At 51.7% G+C, this 27,834-nt stretch overlaps 1 protein-coding gene across 2 annotated transcripts in view; it reads left to right on the top strand.

Annotated features, from left to right (window-relative positions):
- The window catches only part of VDR (vitamin D receptor), a 54,707-nt gene extending 27,944 nt beyond the window's left edge, over window positions 1-26,763 (top strand). For both annotated transcript variants that reach the window (XM_082350008.1, XM_082350009.1), the window contains 7 exons: window positions 5,895-6,025; window positions 13,118-13,302; window positions 13,505-13,625; window positions 16,076-16,247; window positions 21,843-21,994; window positions 22,175-22,291; window positions 23,554-26,763. In XM_082350008.1, coding sequence (XP_082206134.1) covers window positions 5,895-6,025; window positions 13,118-13,302; window positions 13,505-13,625; window positions 16,076-16,247; window positions 21,843-21,994; window positions 22,175-22,291; window positions 23,554-23,813 — 1,138 coding nt within the window. In that variant the 3' untranslated portion in view covers window positions 23,814-26,763. The remainder of the gene's footprint in view (window positions 1-5,894; window positions 6,026-13,117; window positions 13,303-13,504; window positions 13,626-16,075; window positions 16,248-21,842; window positions 21,995-22,174; window positions 22,292-23,553) is intronic.
- The last annotated feature ends 1,071 nt before the right edge of the window (window positions 26,764-27,834 follow it).

Raw genomic sequence — 27,834 nt, 5'->3', positions numbered from 1 at the left:
TCCTTAGGAAGCCAGCACTCTCCTCAGGGCTCACTGGTGTGAATTCCCTCTAGACACACGCTGGGAATCCTCTCCGTGCGATGGCAGTAGAGGTGCCAGTAGAGAGGATGGCCATATGTTATCCCCTACTTCCAACCCGCCCATCTCAGATCCTGCCTCTATCCCAGTGGCTTCTCTGTCCTACAGAAGTCCTTCAAACAGCCCGTGCTTCCTGCTCATGGACTTTGGGGGGCATACTTTTGACGGCTGCTCTGGCTTGGATTGAGATATGGTGGATTCATGATAAGGACCATATTATGTAAGAATGCCAGAGGCTTTGGAATCAAACAGATCTTGATTCTAATCTCAGCTTTTATACTTTATAGCTGTGTGACATTAAGCAAATTATTTAACTTTCCATTGCCTTTTTGTACCACCTGTAAAATAGGGATAATATCTATCCTAATAGGTTGTTGAGAGTGTTGGAGAGAATATGTAAAGCACTGGCAGAGAAGGCTCTCAGTAAGTGGTACCTATTATCATTGTCCCTTTGTAGTGTCTGAGTTTCTGAGAACAGACAGTCCTTTCCTCTCCTCTATCATGGAACCTGGAACATGTGTGACTTTATGTGCCAGCAAGGGTCTCTGATTAAAGGTCCCCGAACAGGAGTTAAATACCAGGTGTGAGAAAGAAAGGGCTGGTCCGGGGGCTCTAGAGACCTTCACGTCAGTCAAGGACTCTGAGACCTGGTTGGTGCTCAGAGAAACTGGACATTGGTCGCTGTAACTGACACAAGGGCTGTGGGTCTAGATATCAGGAGCAACAAAACATGAAGCAACGGTACGTTTCAAGTTTCTCTGCCTGCAGAGCCCCACACCAGGCACTCCAGGTGTTGGTTTGAGATGTGCTCTCTGCTTCCAGGATTCTCACTGCTTTCTTCAGCCACCCTTCAGCACTCCCTCTCACTGCCCCTCCCTGCCAGCTTCTCTCCCTTCCCTTTATTTAGTGCTTACTTTGTACCAGGTCCTGCTTCCTTTATTTAATCCTTACAGCAACCCCCTCTGTAGGGTTGTTTCCATTTTACAGATGTGGAAAATGAGGCATGGGGAGATTAAGTAACTTAACCCAAGGTTGTGCATTAGAGTTTAAACCCAAACAGATCCATCTAACCCAAGTCTGTGTTTCATTTAAATTTTTAAAATAGCTATAAAGGGTGGGGTTTTTTGTTTTTGTTTTTTGTCTGGTTAAGTAATGCCTGTGAATGGTTTTTTTAAAAAGATGTAGACAGTTCAAAAGGGAACACAAGTGAAAAATAAGTCTCCTTCTCAACCCAATTCTCAGGTCCCTACCCACAGGATGAATTCCTGGAAGTGGCTTTACTGTGTGAAAGGCTCTGTGCACTTTATATATTGGTAGATACAGGCATACCTCATTTTATTGTGCTTTGTTTTATTGCACTTTGCAGACACTGTGTTTTTTACAAATTGAAGGTTTGTGGCAACCCTGCATTGTCAGATGATAATTAACAGTTTTTAATGATAAAGTATATTTTAATTAAAGTGTATTCATTGTTTTTGTAGACGTAATGCCACTACACACTTAATAGATCACAATATAGTGTAAACATAACTTTTATATGCACTGGGAAACCAAAAATTTGCGTGACACGCTTTATTGCGATATTGGCTTTATTGCGGTGGTCTGGAACCAAACCTGCGATGTCGCAATGTATGCCTGTATTGCCAAATGGCCCTCCAAAAAAGAGGCCTGTGCTCTTTACCAGTGCTAACCTACCTTCCCTTAAAGTTGGTTTTTCTTTTTTAACCCACCTGCTGAGAACCCCTTGATGTCACCACACACAAATGTGCCCAGTGGGTCTCATTATCAGACCACACAGGCAGGCCTTTCATATCAGGAGCTCTGTAAGACATCTGCATCCAGACTGGGCTCTGGGATTTCTGTGACACTAGAGCTGCAGTGGAGACAAAGCTCAGAGCTAGTATTTGGCCCCAGTTTGGGGTTTTACAAGGTGTGTCTCTGCTGTCGGGGTTACCTACTGAAAAAGGACCCTCCTGTCCCAGGCCCGAGACCCTGGCCCCAGGCGCTTGATGCTTTTGTGAGCTGCTTGTCTCATGTTTTGATGAATTGGTCTCTGGTGCAAGAATCCGTCAATGTCCTTTCTCACCCTGGCTTTCTAGAAACTGCGTCTATATTTAGCCTGGTTGCACCACCCCTACCCCCCCTTCCTGAGCTGGGGTATAATTGCCAACCATCCAGAGAATGACAGGGTCCAGGCTGAGAGCGCTGCTGAGGAAATGGGCTCCCTTGGAAACCCAAGGCTCTTGTTTCTCAAAACCAAACCAGCTCCCAGGCAATTAGTGTTAGGAGGAAGGCAGGGCAGGGCGTGGATCTTCAGGACAAAGCACAGAGCCAGGCCAGTCGGGCTGCCCTAAGTCCTCGTGGGCAGAGGCTAGCTGACAACCACATGTGTGCAAGTGCCCTTAGAAGGCGGGAGACCGGGGAAGAACTGGGCCTCAGAGACCAGGGAAACTGTGTCCTGCCAAACAGCCATGCTGGGCCAGGCAAGCCAGAAAGGCTGGCTCCAGAACCCATGCTCCGGGAAGGGCCTGGGCCTGCCTGCTGGAGTTGGTGAGAGAGCTTTCCCCGCCCCAAAGGCCGACCCCACAGCCCAGAGCATGATGACGTTGTTCGTGATGTGCAGCCTCCGTCTCCCCAGCCACGAGCCCGCGCCTTGCCTCTGATTCTGTCTGTCGAGGAGCCACGGAAGAGCTGCTTACTGTATGCTTTCATAATAATAACTTCCGAGCTCCATATGTTTATAGGCTGCTTTCTGCTTTGCTCAAATAATGTGCAGACACAGTACAAGGTTGGTGGGCTTCAGGACAAGGTGTGGCAACGGGTGAAAAACACAGGCTGCATTCTTACCCCCCCGTCTGAGCCCTGCTGTGAGCCTGGCCAATAGAATTTTTAACATCTTTCTTCCTCCCTCCCTCCCTCCCTCCCTTTCTCCTTTCCTTCCTTCCTTCCTTCCCTCTCTGTCTCTCTCCCCCTCCCTCTCCCTCCCTCCCTCCTTCCCTCCCTCCTTCCCTCCCCCTTCCACCACCTCCTTTCTCTCTCTCCCTCCCTCCTTCCCTCCCCCTTCCACCACCTCATTTCTCTCCCTCCCTCCCTCCTTCCCTCCCTCCTTCCCTCCCCCTTCCACCACCTCCTTTCTCTCCATCCCTCCCTCCTTCCCTCCCCCTTCCACCACCTCTTTTCTCTCCCTCCCTCCCTCCTTGTCATGGTCTTGGTCCTCTTCCTCCTCCTCTTTCAATCTCAATCCTGTTGGGCTTCGTACTCCTAATATAAGGTTGAAAGCAAGGACACTGGTCCCCCTCCCCCAGTACTTTCTTTTAACCCAGCCCTGCGTTCTCTGGACTCCTACCCCAGCCTCTCTGGAGTCCACTGCTGCTGTCAGGCCAAGTTGGGCTGAGCAGCTATCTTCCACTCTCCTGTGTGTGGAAGCCTGGGTTAGGCTTCAGATTTACAACATGAGAAAGATAAAAGAAAGAGAGCGAAGTTTCAAAATCTTTTTCCAAGCAAATGTGTAGTTGGGGGAGGTGCCCACTGGTGAGGGGCAGGGGCAGGCCCTGTAGAGTCTGAGGAAGGAGAGACGGGCCTCGAAAGGACACTGGGGCCCCCTCCCTCCTGGGGCCTCGGGAAGCTCTCAGCCCCCAGCGCAGGGATGTGAGAGGCTTTGGCTCATGTGTCTAGAGGTGCCGTGATGTGTGTTCTTCTTGGTGCCCGCGGCCCTAGAGAATGAACAGGGTGACCTCTGAGCCAGACAAGACAGTGGGTAGGAGGACAGAGAAGCCCCTCAGCTCAGCCCCCAGGCAAAATGCTGGTTGTTAAAAAAAAAAAAAAAAAAAAGGAAATGAGAGTTTGCTCTAATTAGATACTTCTGGTCCTTGAGTAGGTTTAGAGAATTATGGGCATTCTGGGGCCTGAGCATTTGTGGTAACAGGTGGCGCCTCAAGAACCACCAAGTGGGAAGGAGAGAAAGGAGTAAAAGGGGAGCCAATCTCATGTCCTGGAACATAGCGATGTGCCCTGTGGTGATGACCGTATCTCATTTCAGGTTAACCAAGGTGCTTCCATGTTCTTCTGTCCCTCTGGGAAGCTGCGGTAAACGTATGAAAGCACAAGGAGAAAGGCTTTCTGTTTCCATAGGCAAGAGGCTGGGATACAGTCTCTCCCTGGGGAGTCACTGCAGGGGCAGGACATGGCCTTCAGTGGGCTGGACCGGGGGCTAAACCACCCGAATAGCCAGCACTCCTCCACCTCCCCGTATCGCCCAGTCTGCTGGTGACCCCTTGGGTATGAGGGTTGTGATGGGAGGGTACCAGGGCCGAGGTCCAAAGCTAGCAGCACCTGCTTCCCAGACCACTGGGTGTCCTTTGCCTTGAGCTGTGCTCAAGGGCCAGCTGCCTGAAGCCGTTCGCCTGTGGGCTCAGCTTCATCGAGCTCCTTGAGTTTCTGGGTATGAAACAGTATGTCCAACCCAGGAAACTAAAAGCTGAGCCTCATATTCCTAAGGTCCCAACTTGGGAGCCTCAAGTCTTTGCTAAATCGCCTCAAGTAAGTCTCTTCACCTCAGGGGTCCTAGCCATAAAATGAGGGGTGCCCTAAGGGTCTTAGAGTCTGACTACCTATGACTTCCTGTTCCTCTAGTCTCTTCTCCCCTCTCCCGTGGGTCAAGTTGGTTTGGTCCCCATATGTCCATGTCGACTGATGAACGTGTTTGTCCTAAATCCGTATGTGTTCTAGTGAATGTGAACAATAAGTCATTTTTCGCCAAAAACATAACTAGTTTATGACATCTGGAGAAGATGATATCGGTAGCTCATCTCCAGGAGAGGGAAAGGGTTGAGCCTGGACCTTGGCTTCTAAGACTTGGGCATCTCCACAGCTCCTTGGAAGAGGCTACTGCTCACAGAGAAAGTGATTCTGCCACCATCTTTCCCCAGCTAAATCCTGGCACCTATCCTGGGGCAGAAAGAGTGGGGCCTCCCCTTGCTGGGGCTGGGGAGAGTGAGAGGAACCTCTCGGATACAGATGCTGAGAAGCGTCTGGGGAGCGGTCCTTTATGCAGCCTCATGAACGTCCCATGTGCTGTAGCTGGGAGCAGGGGAGAAAGCCGGAATTAGGAAAATGAGCCTTTGGGCTTGCACGCATGCCTGTGCGCGCGCGCACACACACACACACACACACAAATTTACATAGGCTGCGGGGTGGAGCGGGGTGTGCCAGCTAAGAGCTAAGAGCTCTTCGGTAGTTTTCTGTTCTTACAGAACTCTTAACTTCCTCTACCTTTCGGAAAGCCAAGGCCAAACCTCAAGGCACCCACCTGCTTATCTGGCTGCTTCTCTTTCTGGGCCGGTTGTCTGGATGTCTGAAGCTATGGTTTGGGCCCTTTCTCCCTTCTCTGTGCACCTGTGCACACGTCTGTCCCTGAACCGGGGATGCTCTAGTCACAGACCTCTGACTCTAGAAGACTTAAAGCTGAGACCAGCTTCATCGCCTCTCGTCATGGCACTAAAGGCAGTGAGGGCAACTCTGCAGATTTCAGTATTAAAAATGTTTTTTGCTAGCTAATTCACTCATATTTCCTGTGTAATAAAAAGGGAGGAGGAGAGTACTGTAAAGGTAAGTAAAACCAATGATGGGGGCAGAATAGGAAATGACTGGGCTGGGCCGTCATCCTCCTTGGGAGACATAGAGCCCCGGGGCGGGGTGGGGGTGGGAGTGGATTGGCAGGTCTCCTGATCACAGCCCTCTCAGGCCACTCTCCCACAGGCAGGGCCAAGGGGCTGGGAAGTAGGTGACCCAGACGAGGGTCTGTGCTGTCTCCGCAGACGGAGCATGAAGCGGAAGGCACTGTTCACCTGTCCCTTCAATGGAGACTGCCGCATCACCAAGGACAACCGCCGCCACTGCCAGGCCTGCCGGCTCAAGCGCTGTGTGGACATCGGCATGATGAAGGAGTGTGAGTTTCAGGGCCGGGGCCGGGGCGGGGCGAGGGCGGGGTCAGGGGGAAGGTGGCTGGCGTTTACGCAGGTTTGGCCAGCAATGTCCTCTTGCCCTTCCTCTGTAGCTGCCGGTATTTGGGGCCTGAGTCGGGAGTCCGGGCATGAGTGGGACCAGCAGCATCAGGCAGGGCAGCTGGAACTCCAAGGGCAAAGGCCCAAGGAGTCCTGCCAGCCTTTTTAGGATCCGTGTGTGTGTCCCGAGGCCCAGGAAGGGCCCCTCCTGTGCGAGGCCTGTGAGGAGGGACAGGCAGGGCACTGCCTTCATGAGCCCCCCCAGGTTTGTCTTCCTCTAAGACGTCATCGCCATTCTTACAGCAGCCTCTTTCCAGGACCTTCGGGGAAAGGATGAGGCTCAAGGACCCCAGGGTTCTTTGGACTTTGGGAGAGAGGGCTGCTGTCAGTGGGGAGGGGCAGGAGTGATGGGGAGGAGAAATACTCAGCGCCTGGCTGTCATGGGGTTTCTGTCCCGCCCTAGCCTTCCAGCCACTCTGGCCCAGTGAGCAGAGCCGAGGGCTGGTGTCCAGGACTAGGTGGAAAGATCCTGTAAGGGGAAGCCCTAGACTCTAGGAGGACCCTCTAGATCCAGATTGAAAAAGAGGCGCGACCCTCTAGGACTTGCTGTCCAGCACTGGCATTGCAGAAGAGGACCAATGTGGCAGGTTAACATGTTCTGACCCACTGTTAAAAACAACCCTTGGGGACTTCCCTGGTGGTCCAGTGGTTAAGACTCCATGCTTCCAACGCAGGGGGCGCGGGTTGGATCCTTGGTCGGGAACTAAGATCCCACATGCTGTGTGGCGTGGCCAAAACAAAACAAAACAAGACTAAGCTAAACTAAAAATAACCCCTGGACTTTGCATCTGAGCTCTAGTGCCAGTTACTTGGTAACCAGAGTAACCACTGAATTCAGTAGACCCTGGGAAGGGCTGGCCAGGCCCTCCCTGGGCTGGAAGCAAGGGCACTGGGCTGGCCTGGTCATGGGTGCCCTCTGCACACTATTCCCTGCTCTGTGCCTTTTGCTTATCCCTGTCTGTGAACTGTACCCTGATCCCTTCCAGGCCCTGGGATGGGGGCCGTGCCCTGCTAAGCTATGGGCCTGAGGAGGCTCAGGAGGGACATTCAGACACAGCCACCCCTGGAGGCCCTCCTGGCCATGGGGCCAATTCTGGGGGGGGGGGTGGGCATTGGAGAGGTTAGGTACAGGGGAGATGTGTCTGGAACAAGGAAAAAGCCACAGGACAGGGCTGAGGGGATGGGAAATTTCTTCCTTGATGGGAAAAAATGCTGTGTTTTTGGGAAACAGAGGCCAAGTGGCAGCCCCAGTGAGGCCTCCTCGGGCCTTGACAGGCTCCCTTCTGGTGGGCCACGGCCCCTCACTCCTGATACCAGTTCCCCAGCCAACGCCAGCAGCCCTGGAAGAAGCTTCCAGGCCATCGTTCCTCCTCGCCCCCATGGGAGCATGCAGGCCTGGGCACGCTGATCACTCCTAGCCCGGGTCCCCTGCCCCGCCCCGCCCAACTCCTGTTTATCCTGGAGTCATGGAGGCTCAAGGCCTGGGTGCCTCGTGGAGCTTCTCACACGTTGGCTTAGTGCAGCCTGCTCTGTTCAAGGTGCTAGGCTGGACGTAAACAGGAAGCAGCATGTGCCGCCCCTGCCCCTGCCACTGCCCCTGCCCCCTCCGAGCACACAGCCTCCACAGGGCAGGGGGCCATGGTTCTAAGGCTCCAGCCAACCAAGAATGGCCCAGAGTTACACCTGAAATTCAGTAAGGCTCTGCCACAGGAGTTCTGGTCAGGGCCAGCCTCACTGATGTCCCAGAAGTGCCTCTCCTATGTCTCAGGAGAAAAGAGATGTTCCATCCGCTTAGAACAGGAAGCACACTTAGAAATCATCTGAGATCCAGAAAGGCAAAAATATTAATACCAGGATTGGAGTCAGAAAGTGTGTTGGGACTAGAATCCAACTCTTTGTCCCCTCCTAGATCACTCCTGGTCCCCGTGGAGAGCACTGCATCCACCGTGATGAACAGGCCTTGAGTGTTTCAGGGTGCTCCCACCCCAGGAACACCACGTGGTGGGGGGCCAGCAATCCAGAAGCGGATGCCCACCCCCAGCCCCTGGTCAGCTTTGTGCCTCAGTCACCCCAATCTCAGCCTCAATCCCTCGGACGGAGCCCCGTGCCCGCCTCCTGCTCTATGCCCAGGGCAGCCCTGTGCCCACCACTCTCGCCATGCTAGTGCAGGGAGCTGTGCTGAGTTAGGGATGGGTTTGTAGAGCTGCGCTTTTGGGGTCTGGGCCCCAGAGCTCCATTTGTAATAGAAATGTTGGGCCAACGCTAGGCTTATTCCTTCCACTGCCCCAAAGGGAAGGTCCTCCAGGAAGAGCTCTATTTCCTGCCTCAGGTTAGCCAAGCTTTGGGGGGCCTGGAACTCCCCAGCTCAGGTCCCTAGGAGAGCTGCTTATTTATCACCCAGGCTGGCTGTCATCCCCAAGGCCTAGCCTCCTAGAGACAACTGAGTGTCAACATTAGTAAAACCACAGGACACCCCAGGGCTTCCTTTGAAGGGAGCTGCAAACCCAGGCTCCTTTCTGGTGGGGACAGGGAGGTGGCTGTTTCCTAGAGGAGGCATAAGAAGGGGAGGAGATGCCTGTGGGAACCAATGTTTATTGACCACTTACTGTACCAGTGTCAGGCACTAGTACTTTCTTGTTAAAGTCCGACAACAATCCCTAAATATGTAAATACTTCTGTTTTTATTTTTTATTTTTTGTGATAGATGAGCAAATTCAGAGAAATTAAAATATCATGCCTCCAAAGCTGATAATCTAGGCCTGTGTGTTTCCAAAGGTCAAGCCTGCGGGCTCCACCCCAGCACAGCCCTTCGGCCCCCCTCCCCTTTCCCCTCCACTCCCCTCAGTGGGCCAGAGTTCCTCCACTGTGCATTTCCAGGCACTTCCTGGGGCCCTAAGAGATGGGCGGAAGAGAGTTTGTTCCCACTAAAGACTCTCTCTCTCTTCAAGTCCAGGTTGACTTGATGTCCTTGGAGCCCAAGATATTTCACAGTTGAGTTCTGGCCTCTTGTAGACCTGGCCTGCACATGTGAACTTGTTTAATGTTTTCATACATGTACATCTTTTCTGCCCAGCATGAGCACAGCCCCTGGCACATAGTAGGTACTCAGTAAATATGTGTTGAATGATTGAATATTAGCTCCCCATTATGCTTCTTTGTATCTCTGCATCTCCCACTGATTTATATATCAGGAAGCTCTCCCACATCTGATATTGTCAATGTCATTCATTGGGGAAAATTTTATGTCTGTTTCCCTAATGTTGTCCTTAGGCCACCTGTGGCAAACTGAAATGTTTTTAAGTTGTTCGTGCTTTCAGATCTTGACCCCCTCACTCTATTCTAGACTTTATGGAACAGGGAATATCTTGCATGGGATTAACTTGAGCAAAGCCATTTGCACACTCAGCAAGGACCTGGGAAGCTACTAAGCAGCCATGTGGATTTCACAAAACCCCTGTACACAGCTCATGTCCTTTATTCACTGGAGAGCCCATCAATGGGCTTTTAACTTGAGTGGCTTTTAACTTCAAAATGTGCCTCCTAGTGAGAAATAAATTTCTATTGTTTAGCCAAAGAAACACAAAAAATAAAACAAACAAACAAAATGTCCTCCTACATGATAATAATGGTATTTTTAGTAGCAATTCACTGAGAAAATGATTCTTTAAATCCTATGAAATTAACAGCCCCTTTAAACAAATGACTTATTTCATAAGTCACAACAACATCTGCATATGTGAGAGACTTATGACTTAGTAGTCCCCAGAAAATGTTGCCTGGAGGGAGGCCCATAGATTGGCAGCCTTCATTTGAAACCAGCGGATCTTAGCATTTCTTCCTCTAGTACCGCACATAGGATGGTGGTCACTATTTGCTAGAAGTGATGGAGAAGATCAGTGTCATAAGGTTAACCTCAAATCTCTTAACTTTTTCCTTTTAAGGTAAATCACTTACAAGCTTTGCGACTTTATTTACTTTTTCACACTCTTCAGATGCGTTGGAACACCTTGTGCGTCAGGACTCCATGGCTGAGGACCAGGGTCCTGCTGAGCCTTCATAGCCAATTATAGTCACAGGCAGTATGGGGTAGTGGTTAGGACCTTGGACTGTAGAGCCAGACTGCCCAGGTCCAAATACCAGCTCCACCACTTGTTTGCTGTGTGACTCTGAACAAGCTTTATAGCCTCTCTGGGCCTCAGTTCCCTCATCTGCAAAGTGAGGATAATAGTACCTGCCTTAGGGGTTATTACAAGGACTAATTAATGTGAGTTAATATATAGAAGCACTTAGAATAGGGCCCGGTACATTCAAATAAACCTCTATTTTTATTAACAGTATTTTTTATTACATACAGCTTGATCACCAGGATTTCCAGCTCCCAGCAGATTAGAAGTAACTCTTAAGGGGGATAAAGGCATACTTCTAGAGACACACAAATAAGAAGAGACAACACATAGCTGAAGAGAGCGGGCTAGACTGGTATGAAAAGTAGTACAAGAACTCAAAATCACAGCTGGCTGAGTCATATGGTGCAGGAAAACAGCTCCATACAATTCTGAGGTCATAACCTTGTCCCTGCAAAGTCCAAGAATTATTCAGAATGATGCCTCTGAATCATCAAGCAAAGGTTACATGATGTTACACGTGTTCTGTTACAAGGTATTCTGTCTTGAAAATACTTCAGTCACACTTATTTAAATTAAAAATGTAAGCTTTGCTCAGCGATCTGGTGGGCTGGCGTGTGGCGTGTGCCATTCCGACGTGGTAGGGAACATGCAGCATTGCTATACTTCTCACCATTGTTTCCTGAGCCAGGATGACGACCAGCACATAGTAGGTACAGCCAGTGTTGATGTGTTGGGTGTCCAGCGCATCAGACTATTGAGGAAGCCTCAGTGGGCTAGCCTTACAGGCACTGTAGGATGTGGCCCCCACCCTTAGGTAGCCTGCAGTTCCAGTGAAGGAGACCTTGAACTTCTTAGGCTCTCTCTATAAAGGCATTTACCGGGACCTGTACTAACCGTAAATGTAACAGAGTGAAAAAACGATCGGGTGCCAGTGTGTGTGGGAAAAACGGCTCACTGCAGATCAAGGCAATAAGAAAGCCTCTCGTCGTACGAGAGGGCTGTGAACTGGGTGCTGGAGAACCGACAGAACTTGCATGGCTGCTGGGGAGAGAAGACCCAGCTGGACAGGCACCCAGCACAAGGAGAAATGCAGTGGCAAGAGTGAGCAGGTCATGTTCACAGGTCAGCAATCCCAACGTGACTAGAGCAGAAGCTGCGTCCAGTGGCCCCGGGAAATGAGGTTGGAAAGAAGGAAATCATGGAGAATCTTGACTTTAGTTGGGGCATGGTAAGCAGGAAGGATCCAGAAAAAGTTTCTGAGCAGGAGAGTGACATCCTAGAATCACAGGGGGTTATCAGAGCCCTGTCGGGGCTGAGAAGCCTGCCTGTGGGCGCACAGAGCCAGCCCCCCGGCTCCAGACTCATCGCCTCCTCCGCCTGCCCCTCAGGTGAGCAGGCAAGACCCGACACCTAATCTTGGCTTCCCCCCGCTAGGGCCTTGCACCCGGCCTTGAATGGGATGCTCCTTCTCCCACCCTGCTCGATCTCTTGGGGTCTGAGCAGACACCCTCTGTGGGAGGAGGGCTGGCAGCTCTTTGGGCAGGTGAGTCAGTAACCTGGGCGTGGCGTCCACCCCAGTCTTCCTCTAGGTATAGTTCGTTCCAGCTCTGGAAGAAACAGGCCATCTTTCGCAGCAGGCCTCCCTTTCCTGCTCTGCCCACTCCCACCCCCGACAGGCTCTCCCTCCCTGCCCCCGCCAACTTCTCTCGTCCTTCCCCCACCCATGGGACCTAGGCCAATAGGCCTTTCTCGAAGCCGGACACCCATCCACTCTAGGGTTCTGGTTCCTTTCCCTGCTCTTGTGAACTCTCAGTTCTGTGGGCAGATGCCCTGGCAAGACCAGTACAGAGCAAGCGGCTGCAGGCCGAGGGCTCCAGCGCCCACTCCTGCCATCAGCGCTCTGCAAGCCCCAGCCGGGAGGTCTGTGTGCCCAGCTGCCCTGCTAAGTACCCCTGCTCCCAGCCCCGCCCTCCCGGCAGCTGCCCCAGCCCGGGGAGGCCCGGAGCCCCTGCGCAGCCTGCAGGGGACCGGGGATCCCCAAGGTCAGGTACACTGGCCAGCTGCTGGAGAGAGCTTTCCAGATTAGAGCTGTGAGCTGCTATGCTTGGGGACTTCCAGAGGACTCGAAAACTTCCTTGGGCAGTCATTTCAAGACTGGACTGGCTGAGGCAGGGGTTGTTTTGGCCCAACCAAAGAGGCAAAGTCTTTCTACGTCGGTCATAGTAGATCACAAGCCTGGGAACTTGGATGTGGGGAAGGCCGTGTGAGGTCTTCTCAGCACCTCCTAGCCTCTGTCGCCGTGACTGTGCACCCTCCCTCCCCCCAGTGTCTCCCTCAGGATCAGGGAATACAGGGAGGGGGTAGAAGCGACAAGAACAAACGTTTAGTGAGCATCTGCTCTGTGCTAGGCCTGCATTCAGGTCTCAAGGCAGTCGGTCCTTTGAGGTAGGATCCCCACATATGCATGCTTTATGGAGGAAGGAACAAAACAGGGACTTAGAAGAGATCATATGGTCGAAACTTCTCATTTTAGAAACAAGCAAACAAAAGCCTGGAGAGCTCAGTCTGTGCAGAGTCAGACACCTTGTTGTTGAGATCCCAGGCTCCCTAACAATGCCCAAGCATCCCACCTCCCAAATCCTCTGTCTCCTCTCTCATGCGCCTGCCTTTTCAACATAGAACACGCAATCTTCCGTTCGTATCGTGGGCTTGGGGTCCCCGTGGCCGGACGGCCCGGTGAGCTCCAAGTGTGAGGCACAGCCCCTTCCATCTTGTGCCTTTACACCTGGAGGAAGGTTCCTTGGAGGCGCTGCAGGGGGGCCCTCCTGACTCCCCCTTCCCGCCCCACAGTCATCCTGACTGATGAAGAGGTGCAGCGGAAGCGGGAGATGATCCTCAAGAGGAAGGAAGAGGAGGCCTTGAAGGACAGCCTGCGGCCGAAGCTGTCCGAGGAGCAGCAACACATCATCGCCATCCTGCTGGACGCCCACCACAAGACCTATGACCCCACCTACGCCGACTTCAGCCAGTTCCGGGTACAGCCTGAGCCACCAGCAGAGCCCGGGCTCTGAGGCGGACGGAGGGCAAAGGGGGATCTGGGCGCAGAACCTGGGAAGGGACGGAGGCTGCTCTGGCCTTCTGACACTGGGGAGGACTCCCCCTCCTGTCAGAGATCAGGGCTGGGGTAGGAAGGTGACCCCCAAGTGTGGGTCTCTGACCCTCCACCTTTCCCTCCAGCCTCCGGTTCGAGAGGGTGAGAATGAAGGGAAGCATCCCTCAGGGCCTTGGTTGATACACACGCCCAGCTTCTCTGGAAACTCATCGTCCTCCTGCTCAGATCACTACACCTCCTCTCCAGGTAAGTGGCTCTGCACGCCTCCCAGAGAGCCCAGGGCTTCCCCAGCCCACCTGTCCTAGGCTGCGGCTGGAAGGACAGCACTTACCTACTGTGTGCCACACAACGTCCTCAGAAAAAAACCTTTCTTAGAGAAGAGGCGGGGCTTTCCTGAGGGCCCACGTGCAGGACGCTGAGGAAGAGGCCAAACAGGGGTCCGGGGGGCAGGGTCTGCCTGCAGAGCCTCTGTTCTTTCCTCTAAGCGAGCCTTCTTCCCCCCGCTCCCTCCCTGGGAGTGACCGGATTCCTTTAAGGGGTACTTTGAGCCCGGGCCCTTGGGGTTTTTTTTGTTTGTTTCATTTTGGGTTTTGTTTTCTCCGGTTTTATTGAGATATAACTGACATAGAGCATTGCAATCATTTAAGGTGTATAACATAATGATTTGATATATGTATATATTGCAGAATGATTGCCACAGTAAGTTTAGTTCACCTCACATAGTTACAAAGATGTTTTCCCCCCCGTGATAGCTTTTAAGACGTACTCTCTTAGCAGCTTTCAAATATAACAAACAGTTTGTTAACTGCAGTCACCAGAGCCTGAGTCTTTGGAAGGTGGAGTTCAGCATGGAAGGAGAAGATGTGGGTCCCACTACAGCCCGCCTTCCCCTCAAGCCCTGGGGGGCCCCTAAGGCCCTGGAGGACCTGTCCCTGCCAGCTCATCCTTGCTTTCCTCTTATAGTCCTTTCCTACCTTCCTCTTCATCTTCCTGTCTAGTCTTCCCCCTGCCCTTGCCTTCATCCTTCTACCTCTCACCCAACCCAGCTGCCCTCTGGTTGGGGCCTGTAGAAAGGCAGGGATGGAAAAGCCCCCTCCCCCCTGGGGAACTAGTATCCTCAGATATGGTACTTCCAGACCCATTGATGGATCTGTGCCCAGATCCAGAGTAGGTGGGAGGGCTCCCTGTGTCAACTAGACAGAGATAACAGTGGAGTTGGCCGTGTGTCTACTCACCTGCATTGACCACTACACAGATAACTGATCCTCTGAGCCCCTCACCTTGTAGTTAACCTTGTAGTAACCCCTCCCCTGTGGTAATTTTCTCTACCCACTTTCCTGCTCTTTTTACTTTATGGTATATTCATGTTTATCAATGAGGGTCAATCTGGGGACTTCCCTGGTGGTCCAGTGGTTAGGACTCCGCACTTTCACTGCCGAGGGCACGGGTTCAATCCCTGGTCGGAAAACAAAGATCCCACAAGCCTTGTGGCACAGCCGGGGGGAAAATTAAAAAAGGGCCAATTTGCATGTTATACATTGGTCTGTACTTCAACTTTTCATAATAATTTTATATTATTTAGAAGTTTTGATTTCTTCTCATAGGTTAATTAATTTGAGGTGTTTACCACCCCCCCATGGTATGTTCAGTATAGCATATATTTATTGAAAAATTCAAACTAGTTAACATTTTTAACTTTTAAAAAATTATTATATAAAAGTAATATGTGTTCATTGTAGACATTCAGAAAATATAAACTAAATTATGTATATTATATATATTATATATAATCTTTAAACCTACCACCCAAAGATAATCACGGTTAACACTGTGATGTATCTTTTCCCAATTTTTTTTAACATATATATATGTTCAGAAATGGAATTGTGCTATACGCAGTCTGGTAACTTGCTTTTTTCTCTTGATAGTATATTATGTCATATCTTCATACCATTCAGTACACACCCAGAATATAATTTTTAAAGGCTGCATAGTATTCTGGGGTATAATGTACAATAACATATCTAAACCCCTATCACTGGATATCTAGATTTTTTTCCCAGCTCTTCATTAAGATAACAGTATGCTTGGGGCTAAATATTTGCACTTATTCTGAATTTTTCCTTATGTTGAATTCATGGAAGTAGGATTACTGGTCATAGAGTATACATAATTGTAGGCTTTTGACCCTCACGGTCAAACAGCTTTCTAGATTAGTTGCACAAATGTATGCCTCCTTTACACCCCAGTGCTGCACAAGGATTGCCTAATTCCCTACATCTTTACGAACACTGGTGTCAACATATAAACGTACTTGCTTCTAGTTTAGAGGTGAAAAGTAGATGTTCTTCTTGGCCATTCTTTGATCACTAGTGAGGTTGAACATTGTTTTCCACAAGTTTATTGGTTCCAAATGCATCTTTGATTTGAGATCATTAGGAACAACATGTAAAATCACATCTTAAAGAAGTCTCTTATCTCAGAGTGTCTCTGATATTTGATTTTCCTGCCCCACTCTGCTGAAAGAAGACACAGGGAACCCTAGGGGGAAGCCTGGGCTGAAGTGACTTTGGAGAGAGGTGGTGACTGTGGGATTCCCAGCTGGCCCTGCTACCAGGGTGTAGGAGGGCCTCGCGGGGCCTCGCGGAAGGAAGCCTGGCTCAAGTAGTTCCTTCTCTTCCCTCAACCTTCCCCAGATACGATGGAGCCAACCAGCTTCTCCAACCTGGATCTGAGTGAAGAAGACTCTGATGACCCTTCTGTGACCCTGGACCTGTCCCAGCTCTCCATGCTGCCCCACCTGGCTGACCTGGTCAGTTACAGTATCCAAAAGGTCATCGGCTTTGCCAAGATGATCCCAGGGTTCAGGTAAGAAGCTTCTAGGACATCTAGGGAACAGAGTCAGAATCCTAGACTGAGCCCGAAGAAGGCTCGGAAATTACCAATCTACTGCTTCCCAAAATACAGCCTCAGGCCCTACCCCAGACCTCCTAAGTCAGAATCTCTGGGCAAGGCCCAGGAATCTGTATTTAAGAAGTGCAGCCCATCCAGCATTACTTGGCAGGCCAGCACTGGCGAGCCATCCATCCCTTACGCTTCCTTTGTGATGGAACAGGAGCCCAGTGAGGTTCAATGGCCAACACCAGGATTTCTAGTGTTGGACCCCGCATGTCAGAGCTGGGTTAAGAACTCTTAGTTCACTGCTGTGTCCACTCCAGCTGCCTTGGATCTATTCCTCATATTATCCTTTTAAATTAAACCTACATTAATCCGGCACACCCAATTCTGAAACCAGGATGAAGTGATAGAGAAGAAAAAGGGTTGGGCTTGTGATGTAATCTAGGAATCCTAGAGGGAGACACACTTGTACGTATAACCTGGGCATCTTTCACCCAATTTACCCTTCACCCAAGGCTGTTTCCTAATCATACTGAGATCTTTTTTGCCAAAGTAGGTAAGTATGAGGAGTTCTACTGGAGTAAAGACCCTCCCTTATGGATTCATTCATACAAATTTCATTCATTCATTCAGATGTTCTATTGTTTTGGTAATAATGCTATCTATAATACTTATATTTAAATGGTCATGCAGTGTTAAATATTCTTAAAAGTACTTAAAAGTTGACGCTTTTTGTAGATATGTTGGGAGGCAGTTATATCTATATTTATGTATATCAATAGCTTCATTCTTTCTAAAAGTTCATTTGGAACATTGTCATCAAATATACATTGTGGTCAAGAAATAAATGAATAAACTTCCCTGGCGGTCCAGTGGTTAAGGATCCACCTTCCACTGCAGGGGGAATCCCTGGTGGGGGAACTAAGATCCTGCATGCCACGTGGCTGGCGTGGCCAAAAAAAAAAAGAAAGAAATTAATTAATATCAAGCAATACTCTCATCATTTCAAGTAGTAGCAATAGTTGCAGCTGTAGCAGAAGGGGTAGAATGCTTCTTCAATACTGATGCTCGGATTCAGCGCTAGAATACTGGGAGCTGGAAAATGACTGGACGTTGGCCAGCTCTGGATGGAAGCTAACACGAGGTGCCATTTATTGTTTGGTGAATCTCTGGCGCGTAGGGAAGCCATCAGCTACTGTCTAAATTGCTGCATTGATTGCCAGCTAAATGATGGTAATTCACAGCGCTAAACCCAGTGCATCCCAGTTTGTTTCTGTCTTGAGACAACCTGCTCTGTGTTATTTTATGCCTTGCACCAATTCAAATACCAGGGATTCACCAATGTTCTTTCCTGGAATTAATGTGAAAATTATAAAGGAGAGAAACCATCAAATGGTGTTGAGACACTCTTACTGTATCGCACATTTTGGTTGCATCAAAAAGAGTAAAGGCCGCTCTGCAGGCAGAACGGGTGTCACCTGTGAGGTCAGCATCGCACCGGGCCTGGGATTTACCCTCCAGAGTCTTTCCTTGGAACTGATGACAACATTCCGCTTAGTACAAGTTCCAGCTCCCTCCCCAACTCTTCTCGTTACCGTTTGCAAACTGCACATGTTCCCAAAGTCTTGTTTTGTGTAAACAGCTAGAGAAAAAACACTTCAAGGTGTTGATGGATACACTGTAGCAGGCGGCTCTCATCCTAATTCCGGGAGGAACAACTCTCATCTACCCAGTCCCCAAACCTTGCCTAGTGGGGAGCTGGACCAGAGGGCACCTGAAGCCCTGTCCAGATGCTAAGGTTTGGTGGCTGGGATTGCCCACATGGGAAAACTGTCCTAAAAAGAATGTGACCTATTTAACCAGATAACCCCAGTGCAGCCCCCTCCACTAAGTAACCTGAGCCCCAGTTTTTCTCTTGGCCCCCATCCCTTCCCTTCGCCACATATACCCTCGCACAAAATAGCACCACCTGCCCCTCAATTCCTCTCCCCAAGGATGAGCTGAAGTCTACCCCCTTCCTTCCCTTTCAAACCTCATCCTCCAGAGTTCCCTGGTCTAGCCCTGCAGTCCTGGCCGAAGTGAAGTACATATGAGCAGGTATTGGAGCCACCCAGCTATGGAGGCAAAATCAATTAAATCGATCCTAAACATGCTTGGGTTAACTTTTCTGGCTTCAGCATGTCTTGAGAAGTCCCAAAGTGGAATGTTTTCCAACAAAAATGGAGCAGGCTTCAGCAAGAGCTCTGTGGGGACATTTATGTGGATGTTCTGTGGGAATGCGTGGAGCTGATGCTGCACCAGGACGGGGGCCAGAGCCCAGGCTTCCGCAGGACCCAGGCGGGGGCAGCCCAACAGTTCTCTGGTTCTGCCAGTTCCTGCACTTAGAGGTTCCATTTTTCCAAGAAGTGAAAGAACAGTGTCTGCGTCCCTGGTGGCTTTGATCTTGCTGCCTGGAGGCGGGGGTGGAGGGTGTGGGGAGGGCAGGATGAGACTTCTGTGTGGGTGAGTGGAGGGGAGAGTACAGGACAAGATTCCAGTGTGGGCGGGACTGCATGGGCTGTGCTGGGTGTGGCCTGCCCTGTGGGGTGGCCTTGGCCCTGCCCCTGGCTCCCACCTGTTCTCCCTCAGCCTCTCGGTCTACACCCCACAAATTCCCCCCCCCCTTCAGCCCTGCAAAAGAAATGCATGGAGGAAGTGGTGTCAGGAGCAGCGACTCCATGGCCAGGAGCCGTCTTGGATCCGAGAGCCAAGGACCACAGGTTTCACTGCCCAGAGGGGTGCATGAGGGACCAGGCCCAAACAGCCCCAGAGGGCTAAACGCCTTCAACCGCACTGCCATTTCCATTCCTAGGGGCTCCTTCCTGGGTCAGAGGCCTGGGGTCATAGTGCTTCCCTCCTCCTATGCCCTTTCCTCTATATTCACTTATTCATCTGTCCAACAATCAGCTTGCTTATGACATAAACTGTGAGGGATAAAAGATGACTAGGACACAGTCCCTGGCCTGCAGAGGTTCAGCGTCTGATGGAAGAGATAGACATATGAATAGCCGCGGTGAAGAGATAGACATATGAATAGCCGCGGTGAAGAGATAAGGGCGCCAAGAGGTACCAAGGGAAGGCAGATGGGGAGAAACTGGACCCTGCCTAGGAGGGTGGGGAAGACGAGACATCCCTAGAGCACCTCACAGGTGCCCAGAAGTGGCCAGAGGTGTGGAAACTGATCAGGGTGTAAATATTACTCAGGTCCAGGGAGGAGGCCCAGAGCCGGAGCTGGTGCCCATCACAGCAGGAACGAGGTCTCTTACTGAGTTCCCCTTTATCTTCACCGCTACCGCCACCCACTACCATTTCCACTTCTGGCTGTGAGCTGCACTTAGAAAGTCCCTGTATTTCCAGGCTGTGGGTGGTAATTTGAGGTCATTCTAGGTTTGCTTTCATAGAAGTAATATGTCTGGATCACAGCAGGCAGTGATCCCGCTGAAATCTCTCTAGCCAGGCACCCATGGGATGTTTGTTCACTTCTGGCCATCCATTTTGAGTGGGCCATTGAACAAAAGGTTTTGTACAGAGATGTTCCTCACGGAATTCCTTATAACAGCAAAACTTAGAAGCAACCAAAATGCCCAAAAATAGGTGGGTGGGAGACTGTATTTTCCAAAGATTTGATAATGAACATGTTTTACTTGTATAATGAATTAAAACCCAAATGAGGGTGGTGTTAGTTTTTATTTTTTCATTGTGGATTGAGCACCCAGAAAAAGGTGACAAGGATGGTGAGACATCTAGATGTCACGGCATCAGGGCTACTTATTCCAGAGAAAAGGCAAGGAGGGACATGTTGGCTTTCCTTAAATGGTTAAAGGGATGTCCTGCAGCTAATGGAGAAGTCTGGTTCTGTGTTCCTTGAGAGGACAGAACTACAAGCAATGGATGAGTGTGTGATCACGTGGCTTAGAGCTCAAGAGAAGAGGCTATTGACCCAAAAGCCAAGCACCCCATGGCTGTATCCAGAGGCCAGGAGCTCCCTGGCACTGGGGGAGTCCTGCAGAGGCTGTGTGAAAGCCGTCTGTCAGGAATGCTGAGGAAGGAATTGGACCACATAGCCTCTAAGTGGGGCCTTCCAACCCTAGCACTTTGTGATTTTCCTCCAGTGCAGGCCCTTTGGTGGTCATCTAATCATGCAAGCCCTTTCACACCTCCTCATCCATCACCTGTTGATACGGGACTCTCATCAGTTAATATCCGTTTCCCACCTTTTTACTTTCCAAAGTGCAGCCACAGGGGACGACAGCCCATCGACAGGATATCCAGGAGGAAATACACAGAAAGAGAAAGGGAGGAAAAAGAGGAAGCAATTTGATCTGTGGGTCCTGCCTTTTCCTTGTCATTGTTCAGACAAGCCCAGCTCGTGACTCAGAATAGTGGAACTAGTCGTGAGCCTTTTGACTCATCAACACATAGCTATTGACCCTCTCCTCATGCTCAGGGCTCAGTGAACAGTGTGAGGGCAACACTAAAGTAATTAAGAGGTGGCGCTGGCCCTCAAGTAGCTTACAATAAAGAGCCAGAGACAAGTATCTAAAGGACAGAGGCAAAGAAGGGGAAAGGGCAAAATAGGATTACAGGCAATGTGCAGCAGGTCGTAAAGGAATGGCTCTAATTCTATGAAGAGAATCGAAGGGTGGAGGGATCCAAGGAAGACCTCACTGGATTCAGGACTGGAAAGGTGGGGTGGAGCAGAAGATGGGCGCTCTAAGCTGGAGCTGTCCCACGTTCAAAGGCATGGTGGCATGAGAATGCCTAGCATCTGAATGTGGAGTAGTCCGATGTTGTTAGAATGGAGGGTTGGTGGAGTCTGTGATGGGAACGGGGGCTGGAAAGACAGGTTGGAGCCCAGTTACGGCGTATGGGCTTGATCCTGGGGCATTTGATAGTCAGTGGGGATTTCTGAGTGCAGGAGTGACACGTCCCTGTAGCAGTAGTAAGAAAGGTGAACGAGAGACTTGACTCCAGGGGTCCAGTAAGAGGCAACTGAAAAAGATGATGGAGCTCTGAATCAGAGCAGTCCAGTGGGAGCGGGAGTCCAGAGATGTCCTGGAGACAGAGCTGACTTCACTACTGGAAGGACCGAAGGGCAGGAAGAGGGAGAGGGAAAGGAAGCATGGGAGCCATAGGGGATGGCTCTGGCCATGCTTTTGCAGATGACCATATTCATGCCATAGCCCTGGGAGCTTCTTCAGGCTCTATCTTCCTGACCCTAGAAGAGCCATGGCTGCTCCGACCTTGGAGACCCTGGAAAGTCCCTGGGTTTTCCCTGTCATAGTAGCTGAGCTACATCGGTTGGCATTTGGTCACAGCTTTGAGTTGTTCTCAAGTCATTCTCCCTCAAGAAACAGTCTCGTTCTTCCCAACCAGGCTGCAAGCTCCTCGATGGAGGACGCAGGGCACATGCTGGTCACCTGGCAGGTGTATACCTGTCAAAGCACTGCACTGATTTGCATGACTTGATGGTCTTGACCAGTAACCTGACCTCCCCCCCCCCAACCCTCGCACCCTCCCTGGCAGAGACCTCACCCCTGAGGACCAGATCGTGCTGCTGAAGTCGAGTGCCATTGAGGTCATCATGCTGCGCTCCAACCAGTCCTTCACCATGGACGACATGTCCTGGACCTGCGGCAGCCCGGACTTCAAGTACCAAGTCAGTGATGTGACCAAAGGTGCGGCTGGGCTCTGCCTCCTCCTGCCCCGGCTCCACCCCTCCTGGGGTCATGGGCCCCACCAGGCACGTCAGAGGGAGTGAGGCAGCACCAGGGAGAGAAGGGTGAGGGTCAGGCCGGAGGTAGGGTGGGGTGGGTGGTCTGGGGGTGCCCACAGCAGCTGGCTGTTCTCTCTCATAGCCGGACACAGCCTGGAGCTGATTGAGCCCCTAATCAAGTTCCAGGTGGGGCTGAAGAAGCTGAACTTGCATGAGGAGGAGCACGTGCTGCTCATGGCCATCTGCATTGTCTCCCCAGGTACCTAGCAGTGTGGGGAGCGGGAAGGGGGGAGCCCCGCTGAGGGCCAGCAGGGAGGTTTGGAGGGAGAAGTGAGCACAAGGAGAGACCAACAAGGAAACACCCACTTTGCTGGGTTTGCCCTGCCCGTGTGGTGTGTGTATGCTGAGGGTTCCCTCACTGCCCTTGGCCTTGCCCTAGCAAGACCATTGGTGATTCATGGGTGGGATTCTGAGGAACCGAATAGATGGAGTTTCTCAGGCCACAGACAGTACTCAAGCTCTGCTCTTGGGTGAACTGGACTGACCTCTGCTGACACTTGAGGCCCCCTGGGGATAGGGCACAAAAGCCTGGGGCCTGATAGGAGGTTCTGCTGGCCTGACAGACAGTTTAGCTGACTGATTTTGGAGGCAGGGTGCTGTGATCCTTGAGCTCTTCTGCCTGTTTGGGGTGGGAAGAGGGAGAGAAGCCGAGGAGGGAGGTCTTGTGGTTCTGGGGATGCTGGATTGCTGATAAGGCCTCCACTGGGACTGTGTTCAGGGAACAAGCCAGTGGCCTTTCTCCAGGGACGCTTTCCTGGGCTGGGGGCCCAAGGAAAGGACGTGGACACCCCTCCTCCTGGCCAGTGAGCATTCACTCATTCATTCATTCATTCACTCAGCAGTGATTTACTGGGCTTCTGTCAGGAACCAGGCACGATGCTGGGCATAGGGACTCAGCAGCAACCAGGACACAGACTTCTTTCCCAGGAAGTGTAGAAAGAGCCATTAAACAAATACGTTATTTTAAAAATAAAGAAGTACATGATGCTACAGAGGGTATAGCAGAAAGCGGGAACCTGATGTCGTCTGGGGCATGGAGGTACGGGGTCATCAGGAATCGCCTTCTTGAGGAAGGTCCTTTAAGCTGTTACCTGAAGGGTCAGCAAGAGTCAGGCAAAGGTAAAAGAGCTGAGTTCTGGGCCGAAGGAGCACAAATGTGAAGCCTGGAGTGCAGAGAGCATGGCTCATGGGGGTCCTGATGAAAGATGGAGCACAGAGACAGAAGGAGAGAGAATAGGTGGGGACAGGCCCAGATGGCCCGCAAACGGACCTGAGACTTGATCCTAAATGCACTGGGAAGTGGTCGAGGGGTTGGGGAGGACTGTGGTGTCCCAGGTCAGCAGGCATCCAGGAGTGACCTGGGAGGATGATGAGGCTGGGTGTCTGTCTGTGTGGGCCGGGGGGTGGGCCGAACGGTAAGGGAGCTGGCTCAGAGCTCCCCGCCCGCCTCTCTGCCCACAGACCGTCCCGGGGTGCAGGACGCTGCGCTGGTCGAGGCCATCCAGGACCGCCTGTCCAACACGCTGCAGACCTACATCCGCTGCCGCCACCCACCCCCGGGCAGCCACCTGCTCTACGCCAAGATGATCCAGAAGCTAGCGGACCTGCGCAGCCTGAACGAGGAGCATTCCAAGCAGTACCGCTCCCTCTCCTTCCAGCCCGAGTGCAGCATGAAGCTCACGCCCCTCGTGCTCGAGGTGTTTGGCAACGAGATCTCCTGAGCAGGGCAGCCTGCCCTGGCGCCTGGGCGGGGTTGCCTCTCCGGGGCCGGGTGCCCAGCAGCTCTTCCCACCCCTTCTGGAGTTCAGCCCCTCCTCTCCCACTCCCCCTCCCCGCCCAGCCCATCCGCTCTCCTGCCCAATCTAACACCAGGTCCCCCTTACCTGCAGGCCACGGGCTGCCCCCAGTCCCTCGAGACCTCAGTCATGAGGAATTGCTCCTTATTTGACAAAGAATCTCAAGTGGGGGCCGAGGGCAGAGGCTGAAGGTGGGCCCGTGCCCGGGGATGCCCCCTCCCACACTCCAGAAGTGGCTGCTGGCTGGTGCCGAGGGAACAGGCAGGCGGGAGAGACGCAGCCATTCCTCAGGGACAGAGATACCCTCACCTCTACCCAGCTCCAGGCCCACACGTCCAGAGCCTGGTGGGATCACCCTTCCTTCGCCCCACCCACGATAAACACTGACCCATGACCCCCACCTCATCCTGCTGCCGGTCTGTCCTGTTCTGCCCCAGGGCAGTGTGCCAAGATGGGGCCTTCTCCCTCTGTCTTCCCACTGTGGCCTGCCTAGGACACTCACTGCCAAGGAAGACCAAAACCAAGGTGACTAAGGTCACAGCTTCCCCTCATCCACCTCTGCTGGCCAAAGGGCATTTGCCTAACCCCATGGTGCCGACCTTCATCCCATCGCCGTGGTAACATTCTCCCCAGAAGTAGCTGTGGTAAGATGGGCTTTCTCCCCATGGCGGGGGCCACTGGCCCAGAACCCATGTGCTGAGAGGCCAAGGAGGGAAGAGAGCAGGGCCCAGGCAGTGAGGGGACAGGCAAACCCGGCCTGAACATAAGAGTAGTAGATGGAGGCCACACCCGTCCTGCCGCCAAGTCCGTGGCTCCTCAGCCTGGAGCTAAGGGGTTGGCCGAGGTGGGGGCTCTCCCTCCGACAATCCACATGGCAGGACTGAATGGCCCCCAGGCTAAAGAGAATCGCGGGCACCACCCTCACCCTCACCCTGCCAGTGCCTTACCTCCCACCCCAGAGAGACAACCGGCCGCAGGCTCCAGAGCCCCTGCGCAGCTGCCAAGGGCGCTGAAGGGGCCTGACCCTGGGATGGCCAAGGGTGGTGACCCAGAGGTCAGCCCACTGCCTGAGCCCCCCCAGAAGTCTGGAGAAGCAGGTGCTGCTCTGCTTACCAGCGGGGCCTCATCTTTCCCACCTGGCAGGGTGGGATGGGGGAGAGGAATTTCCAGACCCCCAAAAGCCCAAGCCCTCCCTGCCCGCCTAGTTCTGCTTCTTATACGGCTGTCCCCCGGAGAAGCAGAAGGCAGTGCTCCAGCACCCCGGATCGGGGGACAGCGGGTTGGCCTGGTGGCTGGTCAGTGAGAGCACTTCGGGGAGGAGTCGGGCGGGGTAGTTCCTTATTCCCGCCCCACACCCTGACGTCAAAAGGGACCTGTGAGGCAGGGCGGGGTAGGGGCACCGAACCTCAAACTCCCCATGTGCAGAGCAGCTCAGGAGGTGGGCACTCACGGCCCGTGTTCGTGGCTGGGCTTCTCTGGGGCGTGGGTGGCAGGCATGCGGGAGCAGAGCAGAGAGGGCCCCTCCAGGAGCGACAGAGGGCCCTTCAGATCATACTCAAGTTTGGGGGGTGCAGCCGCGCTTGCTGTCTCAGCCTGGAGGAGGTGATGTCAGCAGGATGCCCCTGTGCCTGCGTCCGCTGTTCCCTGAAGACCCCGGGAGCAAACCAGCTTACCTCCTCGGCAGCCGCCAGCGTCTGCTGGCCAGTGTTTCTTCATCTGACAGCCACCGTCCCTATTGCAGAACCGTCCTTAGACTCAGTCTGATGTCTGTTAGATGGGAGTTGCCTTCAGGCTCCACTTGGTACCACATTCTAATATAGCGGGTAGTAGGCACCACTGATGAAGCGATATTTATGGGTGATGAGGACGTACGTCCGTGGTGAAAATTCTACACGTTAATTACTGTTGTTGTTATTTTACAAATTAGGGAGAGACCCTTGGGATTTGATTGTAGCTGCAGAACACATTGGTCCAGATGTCAAGTCAGTGGTACAAAGGGCTTGAAAATCTCTGACCCAGTTCAATCCCCTTGTTAAAGAAAACTGACGCTGAGGAGAAGGTGTGACTCACCCAAGCTCATGTAACTAGTTCAAAGCAGCCCCAGGACTGGACCGGGACTTTGGACTTAGGGTCCAGTGCTGTTTTCACTACATCATGCTTGAGCTCAGACGCCATGTCCCATTCCCCTCGTGGCTGACCTCATCCCTGGGGGAAGCCCTGGGTTTTAGACAGAGCATGTCCAGATCCCAGATCCCTGCCTTGCTCCCCTGGGTTGTCACCCCACTGACCCATCAGGAGGAGGAGAAGGGACACCTCAGCCTGTGTCTCAATGTGAATCACACCCCCGCCCCAGTGTGGCCTTGGCCGGATGGGGTCTCTGCCGCAGCTCGGCGTAATGCTGTTGCCTTATCAATAAAGTGCATCTGTCTTTGTACTATCTTCACCCTCCTGGCGCTCCCCTGGACCTGCCTTCCCCAGGGAACATGACAGGACCCACTGAGAACGCCAGTTCCTCAGCCCTGGGGCCCGTGACAGCTCAGTCCAGTCCCAAAGGGAAGTCCAGCAGCTGGGAGGATGAGAAAAAGTGAGGTTCCCTGGGGCTGAATTGGGAGACAATGTTATCATCTTTTCTGTTTTAGAATGAGAGAATGTGAAGGTAGACATTCATAAATCTCAACCTTTTTAAACTATATTATTGGAAAGCTAGGAAAGTCTGTACCAAAAATGCCAAATAAACAAGATTCTGGGAGATAGGAAAACCCTTCTCTGGCCGACTGGAAGAAGTAGGAGAATCTGAATGAGGCCAACAGGGAAGCTTGGAACGTACGATAGATCTGGTTAAATCTGGGAATAAAGCAGCAAAGAAAGCTTTGAAGAGTGCCTCCTGAGTGATTTCCAAAGAGAAAAAAAGTTTGCCAGAAATTTGTCAAATAAACCAATGAAGAAAGCTCTGCTTATGGTCATAAAGATGGCACATACTTATATAGCACTTTGTGGCAAGTACTGCTGTAAATAAATGCTTTACGCAAACCAGCTTGCTTTATCCTTATAAGGACCCTAGGGGAGATAGACGACTATTACCCTCATTTCGCAGAGGGGATAATTTGCCCAAAGCCACAGTGGTGGTAAGTGAGAGATAGGGTTTGAACCCTTGGCAGCTGGCTCCAGAAGCCATTAATTACCTGCTACACTATACTGCTTCCTATTGAGCTGAGTGGGCTGACAAATGACAGCTAGTCATGCCAGCTCTCTATTAAAGTGGATGTAAGGGAGATTCCCATTCCTAAAGTAGGCCTTGGGATAGAGAAATTGGAGGTGCTGGATCCAGCAGGGCTCTACTCTCAGGAAGCATTCAGTCACATGTGTTGGGTCCATTTCTGTGTGGCCCTTACCTGCGAACCTCAAGAATAGGAAGCCAGGCGGCTGTTGACAAAAATGTGTCTTGTATTTGAAATGCTGTGCCAGTGACTTGGCAAACTTCAAGTGACTCCTATGAATATACAGGACTCCCAAAGGGCCCTGAGGAGCCAATGTACCCCCTCCATTTCCAAAAAAAGGGGGGTTTATGATAAAGGGCAGCTTTCGTTAAACACACAAGCAAAAATAACTAACCAAAGACACACATGGTCATCCTAAGGGAAAATCATGCAAGAAAAACATAACCAATGTATTTGTTTATGATAAGTTGGCCTAGGAACCTGTGGATGTGATTTAATTTTTCAGAAGCATCTGAAAAGATTTCAAACCAAATGTGTCAGTGGGGGATGGGATGGGAATAGAAGAATTGGGGGTGGGGCTTGAGGGCCGTTTTGCCAAGAAAAGTGAATGGACTTAGAGAAAGGAAACCAGCAGCTGCCTAAACGGACACAGGCTCTGGCAGGAGAAGTGTGAAGACATGTCCTTAGAAACTGTTAGGAGACTTATTTAGCATTTTTATAGATGATCC

Source organism: Balaenoptera borealis (assembly GCF_965194805.1).
Source record: "Balaenoptera borealis genome assembly, chromosome: 13".
Classification (NCBI taxonomy): domain Eukaryota; kingdom Metazoa; phylum Chordata; class Mammalia; order Artiodactyla; family Balaenopteridae; genus Balaenoptera; species Balaenoptera borealis.
Note: the sequence above shows the minus strand (reverse complement) of the source record. Positions and strands in the feature narration are given on the sequence as shown.